This window comes from Tupaia chinensis, unplaced genomic scaffold (genome assembly GCF_000334495.1).
Source record: "Tupaia chinensis unplaced genomic scaffold, TupChi_1.0 Scaffold000306_1, whole genome shotgun sequence".
In the NCBI taxonomy this organism is placed as follows: Eukaryota; Metazoa; Chordata; class Mammalia; order Scandentia; family Tupaiidae; genus Tupaia; species Tupaia belangeri.
Window position 1 is genome coordinate 74730 of NW_006159796.1, and position 11084 is coordinate 85813.

The 11084-nt window shown below is 39.9% G+C and overlaps 1 protein-coding gene across 1 annotated transcript in view; it reads right to left on the minus strand.

Moving 5' to 3' along the window:
- Positions 1–8435: 8435 nt before the first annotated feature.
- LOC102479988 (vomeronasal type-2 receptor 116) overlaps positions 8436–11084 on the minus strand; it is a 29453-nt gene continuing 26804 nt past the window's right edge. Inside the window, exon 7 of the mRNA XM_006150923.1 lies at positions 8436–9335. Coding sequence (XP_006150985.1) covers positions 8436–9335 — 900 coding nt within the window. The remainder of the gene's footprint in view (positions 9336–11084) is intronic.

The window sequence follows — 11084 nt, forward strand, 5'->3', positions numbered from 1 at the left end:
TCAGAAAACTTGTTGTCAGCTGAGAGCTGTCATAGGACACAGCCATGTGGTGAGTTATGCTCATTTTGCCAACACCACTGGGGATTTTAAGTCTCCCAAGAACATCCCAGGCCAAAATATTTACTAAGACTATAGAGCTCAGGAAGCCTGTGTACTGATCACAGATTGTTACAGTGAAAGGATACACTTGAAGGTCAGCAAAGGAAATGGAGTTTAGACTGAAGTCCAGGAGAAACGAGGGCAAGCTTCCAGGTGTCCCCTCCTAGGGGAGTTGCATAAATACATGTTTAATTTTTCTGCCAACAATGAGTGACAGCAAATACAATGTATTGCCAACTCAGGAAACTCACTCAACTCTCGGTGTCAGGATTTTTGTAAGTGAGACCTGGCCTTGGGGTCAGATAAATCCATGGATCATGCAGTGGCCTGTGACTGTCTCTATACTCCAGAGTCCAAATAGCTACAGTGTGGCCCAGAGCCTCAGGTATGAAGAAACATGATCAGGCAGAATATTCTAAGGACTTGGATATAGTCTTCTAAGAACCAGTCTTTCAGAAAACAGATCTTCATGTACTCTGCCATGAGGGATCCAGCCACCTTAGCCACCATGCCACATGGCTGGCTTGAAAAGAAATGCTTTTAAAGCTTATTTATTTATATGCTTTATGGACAAGGGATATTGAGAGACACAGAAAGAGAACCCACCCACATCAGGATCTTGATGCCACAATTCACCCCATCCCCAACCAGCCTCATATAAGGGGCACACATGAACCTAGTGTGCTCAGGGAGGTCTGTGGATATGAATCGAGAACCTCCATAGGGGTCAGTCTTGCAGAGCATCACATTTGCCACTATGCCAGCATATGGCCCTGAAAATAAACATTTTATGAGAGATATTGTTCAAGTCAGGCTGGCAGATTCTGAATTAGAAACAGATAGAAATGTTAGAGCAAGAAAACTCTTTAAAACATAGTAGTAAACATCAGCTAGTTCTTTGTGAATTTGTCTGAATTGCTTTGATTTATGTGTTGCAGCTCAGGGCCACCCTTTTTCATAGTTTGTTAGGGATGTTTAATGGCCTGGGCCTCAGTGCAAGATAAATCCATGGCTCAAACAAGAAAGTTACCCAAGTATTTATAACTCTCCTATGAAGATTTGTTTATGGTATGTCTTGCTCATACCCCTGTCCTTCAATAGAACTGAATTTTTTAGCCCTCTCAGATTGACTTAGAAAGACACCCACTCATTCAAGATTCTCTGCAAGTTTACTAAAGAATAGCTTCAAACAGCATAACGTCAGTGTTGTAAAAATGGCAACATTATGAAACAATTATCTGGTTCAACATTTTCTTTGAGCTTATTTATTAGCTTTATTATATAGGGAGAGAAGTAAAATAGAGAGTGAGAAAGCACACACACACCACCAACAACAGGATCTTGTCACTGCATGATCTCCCCCTGGGTTCCAGGCCAACACAATCACAGAAGCACCCCAAGGAACACATTCTAAGAACCAGGATTTGAAACTCAGTACTTCCCAGGTTCCCATGATGCTCCATATCTCACAGTGGTGCTCTAGTGACTACATCAGTGTGGCTGGGTCCAATTCAACTTTTGATTTCATGAGTCAAAGGCAGAATCCTTAAGAGGTTTCAAATAACTGACTTCTGTAGGGCCTTGTGATTTTCCAACCTGACACCATGATAGTTTCTGTCACTAAGTGCTGCACTTTTTTTTTTCTAGAATTATTCATTTATTTCTTTTGTAATCATTATTGTTATTTTTCAATTTAAGACAAGGTACATATTTTCACTAGAGAGAAAGACATACACACAAACATGCATGCATACACGCACATGCACACACACACACACACACACACACACACACACACACACAGAAAAGAGAAAAAAAGAGAAAGCAAGCCACCAAGTCTGGGACTCAAACTATGGTTGGTCATGCCACAGTCTAGTGCCTTAACCACCATACCACCTGCTGGGCCTGATGAAGTGCTACACTTTAATCCACATGAGCAGGTGTTCATATCAAATGCCCCTTTCTATCAGAAAATATTTCGGAACACAATAGTGATCTTGGCACTTTCCACCCTTGACTCACATGAGCTGATACAGGGACAGACTATACAGAGCAAGAGATGTCAGGAAGCTTCACATTAGAGATGGCTGTGATGGAGCCAGCAGGGGGCATAGTGGAGATAGCTTTGATGTGGGGCTGCTCAGTAGTCTCAGCTCAATAGGCCACACTCTAGGAAGAGGTTCAGATTGGTATGTTCGAGCCTCATTTCTCCACCTTTCTTGTGAGGTCCTCCAGTGTCAGTTAGTCACAACAAAATGATGTGACTAACACATCATGTGTTGTGACTAACAGTGTTCATGTGTGCCCCTTATATGGGACTCGTTTGGGCTGGCGTGAATCATGGCATCAAGATCCTGCCATGGATGGGGTCTCTTTCTGTTTCTCTCAGTCTCGTGCTCAAAGCATCATGCCACCTGCTGGGTGTTTTCAAAGCCCTTTTTATTTGTTTGTTTTTGTTTTATTTTTTGTTTGTTTTTTATTTGCCAGAGGAAACATGAACTAATCAGAGAGTCAGAAATTAAAATAGTGGGGGGACCAGCAGTTAGTGTCATGGCTATGTTGCTGGACTCCCATGTAGTCAACCGCAGTTCAAGTCCTGGACCCAGAGGCTTAAACTCATGCCGGGCACGTGTGTATGCATGCCCAAGATCCCGAGAGGAGAATGGAGGAGAAGGGATTGCGGCATGGCCATCCGCCTTGGGGGGTGATTTCTCATTTTCTGTTTCTCTGTCTTTCTTGTGAGCACACATGTCTTATAGCAAAAACCTCTCCAAAGGAAAAAAGAAAGTAAGAAAGCACCCTATGGAGAATGGCCACACTGCATACCTTTCTCTTCCTGTTCAATCTTACAGGATTTGGGACATGAACACCCACTGACCTATTGTGTCTCTCAAGACACCAGATATGGGATGAAAACCACAGGGTTATCTTGGTGGGATCCAGCTGCCTAAGCCACCAGGCTTTGGACTGGCCTGCACCTGTCATTTAATTGCAACTTGGGAGAGTAATAACTGAGAGTCAGGAGTGGAAGGCCCTTGTCCTGTCAACTGTGCCTTGAAGGGCTGATGTGATGAAAGTCCCCACTCCACTGTGCTCCTCCTGCTTCTCCCACTTACACAATTAGGAGGCGTGCCAAGATTGGTGCTTCTACATTTTCATTCACTAAATAGAAATCTGTCTAAAAAATACTCTTCAGAGTGCCAATATGCAAAACAGGTAAATATGGTTGAGAATGAACAGGTGGTTGGAGGAAAGGGTTCAAATCCTATGCTTAGTTATGTTTTCTCCTCACAAAAGCTCCTGACCCCTTTGTTCTTTATACCCAGAAGACTCCTCACCTAAGGCTTGTGTGACCTTCTTGTGGCAAACTAGACACTAAACAGTCCAGGTGAAGCTAGAGTAGCTCTAACTTCTTTTTTTTTCTTTAGAAGTTTTTGCTATAGGGGGCATGTGCTCACCAGAAAGACAGAGAGACAGAGAGACAGAAAGTGAGAAATCTGCCCTAGGGGGGGAGGGCCACACTGCAATTCCTTCTCCTCCATTCTTCTCTCAGGATCTTGGGCATACATGCATATGCGCCCTGCGTGAGTTTAAGCCACCGGGTCTGGGACTCGAACTGCTGTCTACTACATGGAAGTCCAGTGACATAGCCATTACGCTAACTGCTGGTCCCGAGTAGCTCTAATTTCTAATCTCTGATTATTTCCTTTATTTTTTCTCTACATGATTTCTTTTTGTTTCTTTTCTTTTCTATTCTTCTTCTTTTTTTTTTTTTTGAGAGGTTTTTGCTATAGGGAGCATGTATTCTCCAGAAAGACAGAGACAGAGAGACAAAAAGTGAGAAATCACCCCCCAGGTGGATGGCCACACTACAATCCCTTTTCCTTCATTCTCCTCTTGGGATCTTGGGTACGCACACACACACGCCCACCATGAGTTTAAGCCACTGGTTCTGGGACTCAAACTGTGGTCAACTTCATGGGAGTTCCACGACATAGCCATTACACCAACTGCTTGTCCTGTCTGTACATGATTTCTCATATTTGGCTCTTTTCTTTTTCACATGGAAGCACTCTGTGCTTTGGTCCGTATTTTCACAGGTGTATAGAGGTTTAGAAGTAAGTTTGTTTGCATTTTACATGTGGATGAAATGGCTTAAAATATGGTAGTGATGGGAACCAGCAGTTAGCGTAATGGCTATGTCACTGGACTTCCATGTAGTTGACCGTGGTTCACGTCCCGGACCCGGTGGCTTAAAACTCACGCCGGGCGCGTGTGCGTGCGTGCCCAGGATCCCGAGAGGAGAATGGAGGAGAAGGGATTGCAGCGTGACCATCCCCCCTGGGGGGTGATTTCTCGCTTTCTGTCTCTATGTCTCTCTCTGTCTGTCTGGTGAGCGCACGCGCCCTACAGTGAAAAAATCTCTCCCAAAAAAACCAAATATGGTAGTGATCATGTTACTGGTTTTCTGTCCTACTTGTATCACATCTAGTGAACATAGTACTTTGTTACATTCTTACATATGCATATTTTTTTTATTTGATAGTAATTTTTTTCCTGCTAAAGGGCATACACACCAGAAAGAGTGCAAGGTAGAAGTGAAAAATCTCCCACCAGAGGAACTTGTCATGCTGCAATCCTTTCTCTTCTGTTTTTACTTTCTGGACATTGGGCATGTATGCAGCATGATTTTCAACCTGTCCCATCTGGGACTCAAACCATGAAGTTGGCCATGTGGAATCGTGAGTAATCCTCAGACCACTTGCTGGATCCATACTATGCTCTTTTAGCAATAAAGTTCAGTACTAAATAGATTTCCTATTTCCTTAGAGTTAACAAAATTTACAGAATCAAAGACATTCATTTCTATGACAGTAAAACCCTAGAGAATATTAATGTGTATTTTGTAAACAATTATTTATTTATTATAATTATTATTTTAATTTTACCAGAAAGACAGCGAGAGGGAAAGTGAGAAAGCTAGCTCCCAGGTCCAGGACTTAAGCCATGGTCAGCCATGTGCAAAACCAGTGCCCTAATTACCACACTACATGCTGGTTTTAATGTGTATTACTTAAAAAGATGACTTTCTTGTAAAGGTTTAATAAACACTACATATTTCTTTACTGGGAATTTACAATATATTTATCATATTAAAGCCCCTAAGAAACTCTTCAGTAGCATGTATTTACCTTGTTTACCTCAAATTTCTACATATAAGTCACATACTGTTTTACAATATATTTATAGCATTTAAAGAGAGGTCATTTTTACCCTTCAGCATAGTATAAAAATTATTTATTCAAGTTTTCTAAAATGAAGTCCAGTATTAATACTCTGTAATAATTGGCTATTTACTCTCTGCATGGATGTTTCCTATGAGACTGAAGTATTTCTGAAAAAGGGCCACTCACTCCCCATCTCTGGAGGGAGTTTAAAAAATATTTCAGGAGAGAGAAGACATCTGACTTCTGAGCAAGAACATTTGTAGCATGAATGACAAAGGAGAGAATTAAAATTGGTGATATTGAGAAAGGCAAGAAGTTTTGTTTTGTTCTGATATTTTTTGTTTGTTTTTTTGCAGAGTGCATTCCCTTGTGAGAGAGAGAGAGACAGAGACAGAGAGAGGAGAAATGAGATATCACCTCCTCCTGGGGGGATGACCACACCACAATCCATTCTCCTCCATTCTCCTGTTGGGATTTTGGACATGTGACACACATGCACCTAGCATGTTTTTCAAGGTGCCAGATCTAGGAATTCAACTGTAGTCATCCATGTGAGCATCCAGTGCCCTAACCACCATACCACCTGCTGGCTCACAGCAAGAAGGTTTTTGTTCAAAATGTGCCCAGTGCTATACCATGAAAAATAGAGATTAGCACAAGGCTGACCCTAGTCTCTATTCTACTTGAGTATAAGAAAAAATAAATGAAAGAGAAACAAAGGAAGTATTTCAAGAGCCATGTCCAAACCCAAGAGACCAGGTCAGCCCAGAGATTGCTTCCAGGTTTTCTTTTTCTACCTAAGTATGCTCCAGCCTCCAGAAAGAGACTTGGGAACTTTTGAGACTGACCCAATGATAGAAATACTTGCAGGATCATGACCCAAGAATTCTACCCATTCCTCCCTGGTCTCCCAGGCCTTTTCTGATCTTTTGGTGAGGAATAGCCCCACTCCTCCGCAGCCACAACAGGAGGAGAAACAGTCATCATACTCAAGGGACTAGCAAGGAACTTCCTAGGCCATCTTTGATAGCAGGCACTGTTCCAAACTATTGAATCAAAATATAGTTAGCCAGGTTTTTTGTTTTTAATTTTTGCTATAGAGCATGTACATTTGTTGCTGGAGAGAGAGAGAGAGAGAGAGAGAGAGAGAGAATGAGAAGGCACACATTAAAGGATAAGAGCAAGCCACAATCCCTTCTCCATCTTTGTTTTTTTTTTTTTATTTCGGTATGCATGCACACATGTGCATTGCATTTTATTAAGCCACCCAGTCATGCAGTTGACCATGTGGGACCCAGCACCTGCTAGCTCAGCATTATTTTAAAAAAAGGTTTCAAAATGGATACCAGGTGGTGTTGTGTTTACAACACTGGACTCCTGCATGACAAATTATGGTTTGAATTTTGGACTTGGCAACTTATAAATCACATTGAGCACGTGTGTGTTAAAAATTCTTAGAGGAGAATGGAGCAGATGGGATCGTGGAAAGGCTAGCCCCCCGGGGAATGATTTCTCACTTTCCCTCTCTCTGTTTCTGTCTCTTTGGTTAGCACATGTGCATTATGGAAACTCCCCCCCCCCAAAAAAAAACACAAGATGCTTCAAAGTTTATTCTTTTCATGCATAAAAGAGAGAAAAAAAAGAGGACTAGAGAGACTCATATACAAACAAGCACTCCCAAAAGCATCTCAATACATTATCTATTCCCAGCCTCATCCAGTGCCACATTGTTGGTACAAGTATGCCCAGTACACTCAGGGAGGTCTCGAGATGTAAATTCTAAACCTTCCCATGTAAGTTAACCTTGCAGTGTGTCATGTTTTATCATTTCACATTTGTTGTTTTCTTTCCCCCTCATAGAAAATGGTCATTTTAACTAAAAAGCATCTCAATACATTATCTATTCCCAGCCTCATCCAGTGCCACATTGTTGGTACAAGTATGCCCAGTACACTCAGGGAGGTCTCGAGATGTAAATTCTAAACCTTCCCATGTAAGTTAACCTTGCAGTGTGTCATGTTTTATCATTTCACATTTGTTGTTTTCTTTCCCCCTCATAGAAAATGGTCATTTTAACTAAGGTAAAGTAAAACCTCATTGTAGTTTGTATTTTCATTTTGTTGGAAATTAGTGATATTGAGCATTTTTTTCACATACTTGGCTATTGTATGTCTACTTTAGAAATGTTTATTCATGTCTTGATTTAATTCTGTAATCAGGGTCTTTTTTTTTTTTTGCTTTTGGTTTTATTGACTTTCTTATGTACTCTGAATATTAATCCTTCACTGGATAAATAGATTGAAAAAACATTTACCCTCTCTTGAAGCATGCCTGTTCTCCCTGTTGATTATTTGCTATGCAGAATCATTTTAGTTTGCTATAATATCAGGTGAAATTTTTTGCTTTTGTTGCCTCTCATTTTCAGGCCTTTTTTAAAAAAATCTGTGCCCAGATCAATTCCTGAGGAATTTCTTCTATTTTTTCATCTGTAGTTCTTTTTTGTGTCTTAATTTAAGTTTATAATCTTTTCTTTCTGATATGGATAGCCACTATCTCCAGAACTACTTATAGAACTACTGTCCTTTCCCCAATCTATTTCAGTGTCCAAAGGTGGCATAGTAGTTGAGCCTGGACTCCCATATGATGAATAGAAGTTTGAGTTCCAGACCTGGTGGCTTGTTTTATCACTCTCCCTGACTCTCTGGTCAAATTTAAATAAATTATGGTCATCAAACTAATAAAGTTAATTAAAGCAAGACATTCCTAGAACAGAGAGAGGAGACAGAAATAAATAAACCAGATATGGAAGTAAAGACATTATTCCTGACTATATAGAAGTAAAAAGCTTTCTAGAACACAATAAATACCAAATAATTAATAAAATGTTGCCATTAATTAATACCCATAATGTAAGAAACACCCATTAATCTAAGATACCAATCATAGTTGAAAATATAATAACTGTCAATGAATAGGTGCATATATTGTTTTAAAAGTGAATTTAATAAGTCAGTCATTTTGAACTACTTTATAAGAATATAAAATCTGTAACTTTCTGGTTCAAAACCCTAAAATTGTGATACAGTCTTATAATATAAACCTTAGATTTTATTTGTAAACTCTTCTGTTTTTTAAAGCTTTCCAGGAATTCTTATCAGGACTTATCAGAATAATGTAGCACTTGGGCACAAAGATGCAGCCTAGTATCCCTGCACTGGAGGCCAAGATGGAGAAGACCTCCACGGCCACAATGAACTTTCCCTTGGTGCTGTGATAGATGGGGACAAATATGACCCGGACACTGCAGAACACCAGCATGCTGAAAGTGAGGAGCTTGGCTTCATTGAATGTGTCAGGCAGGTTCCTGGCCAGGAAAGCCACAGTGAAGATCCCCAGAGCCAAGAAGCACAGGTAGCCCAGGACACAGTAGAAGGCAGTGACTGAGCCCATGTTGCACATGATGTTTAAGGTTCTGGGCTCAGAGTGTGAGTCTATGTCAATGAAAGGGGGAGAGGTTCCCAGCCAGATTCCACAGATAATCATTTGGATCAGGGAGCAAATGGGAATGACAGAGTAGGAAGCCCCTGAGAGGAATAAGCACCTCATGGTTCTTCCAGGCTTCATGGCTTTGAATGCCAGAATCACAGTAATGGTTTTGGCCAAGACAGTAGAAACAGCCACAGTTAACACAAGGCCAAATGCAACTTGTTGGAGGACACAGGTGATGGTGTTAGGATGGCCAATGAAGAGAGAGGAGCAGAGGAAGCATAGCAGGAGGGAGATGAGCAGAATAAAGCTGAGAGTCTGGTTGTTGGCCTTGACAATGGGAGGGTCTCTGTGCTTCACAAAGACTCCCAAAACTGTAGCTGTGAGGACAAAGGAGCACAGAGCCATGCAGGCCATGGCTGTCCCCAAAGCATCTTCAAAAACCAGGAATGTCACAGGCGTGGAGAGGCAGTGAGTTCTCTCACTGTTTGGATACTCTTGAGCTGGGCACTGGATACACTGCTTTGCATCTGGTGACAAAACAAAGGCCCAGCAAATCAATTTCACAAATTGATGGTCATATTAAAGAAAATGATGACTTGTGTAATTTTACACAGGTGAATTCCCAAGGTAATACCAAGATACACCAAATTAAGAGCCTATGTTGATAACACTGAGAATTCTTTCAGCTTCAGGTGGCACCAAAGTGATTTAAAACTGGATCTCAGCATTTATAGATCTAGGTTGGCCCATCTCATGGCTGACTGATACTATCAATGATGAGAATTTTTCCAGATCTCTTCTCTACACTCTTCTCTGTTTTCCTTATAATGAACTTTATATTCCCATGGCTTATCATAGTTTTTCATCACAACAGAAATGAATAGTTTTCTTTTTAATATTCAGATAACAAGAAATATCTGGTTCTCCTGGAATATCCTAACATCTATCTCTATCCTAATTTCTATTGATTTTTCCTTGTATCTTGCATGTCACTTTGTGTACCTACTTTTCTTATTGTACATTTTAATTTTTCTATCAATATTATTATAAATAGTCTTATGTAAATGTTGAAAACAGGTTTAATTTTTTTTGTAGAGGTTTTTGCTTTAGGGCATGTGTGCTTGTCAGAGGGAGAGAAAGAGACAGACACAGTGAGAGACAAAGTGAGAAATCACCCTCAAAGAGGTTGTTCATGCTGTAATCTCTTTTTCTCCCTTCTCTTCCAGGGATCTTGGACATGTACACACATCTGCCTGGCATGAGTTTCAAAGCACCATGTTTGAGACTAGAACTGAATTTGGCCATGTGGGAGTTCAACAATAAATGACTATGACAACTGCAGGTCCCAGAAAACTGTTTTAAAACATTTAAATCTTGAATGTAATTTGATTGATCCTGTGTAGCTGTTGTTTGAAGAATTGGTATTATAATTACATTGTAGAAAGATGAAATGTTCTTTTTGATTCATTTCTATATATTCAAAAGCATAGTTTATAAATCTTTTTTTTCTCTTTGAGAGGCTGGTAATATTTTTTGCCTTTATACATTATGTGGTTTTCTGTTGGACATACTCACTTTTATTGTTATGTAGCAGGAAAGCAGCCACAGAGATTATAGAAATTAATAAGTATGTCTGCATTTCAATTACTTTGTTCTTTTTTTTTTTTAGAAAAATAGATGGTGTGTCTAATATTTACTCAAGTATTTATTTACTTTTGGTAATACTGAGGCAATATTCTTGGGCTGTCGAAAAGTCATGACACATTTTTTCAAAGAAAAGAAAAAATACTAAAAATACATTGTGACTCTTACAAACCAATATCTTCTCAAAGAATTACAGTGGGGATCAGCAGGTGTCATGGCAGTTAAAATCCTAGTGTGAGAAGGTGATAGGAGAAGGAGAGTCTGAGGAAAGAGATTAAGGAACAAAACAGAGAGGCAATACATTTATGGGACATAGAAATGGATTATTTTCTGTTGATGGTAACATGTAGGGCATCTCTAACTGGACGGGTGAGAAATGTATTCATGTCAGAAAATTCACTTTACAAATGAAGTGATGTATAGTGATTGAATGTATAAAAGAAATTAAAATAATACAAAAAAAGTCCTAGGCTCCCACAAGACTTTGAGTCTTGCACTTTGAGTCTCAGACACAGTAACTTGCTTTCTCACTTTCCCTTCCTAAATCTCTCTGGTGAGTGTGCATGAGTTATAGCAAATTTTGATAATAATAATAATGATGGAATTAAATGAACAGTTCTTAGA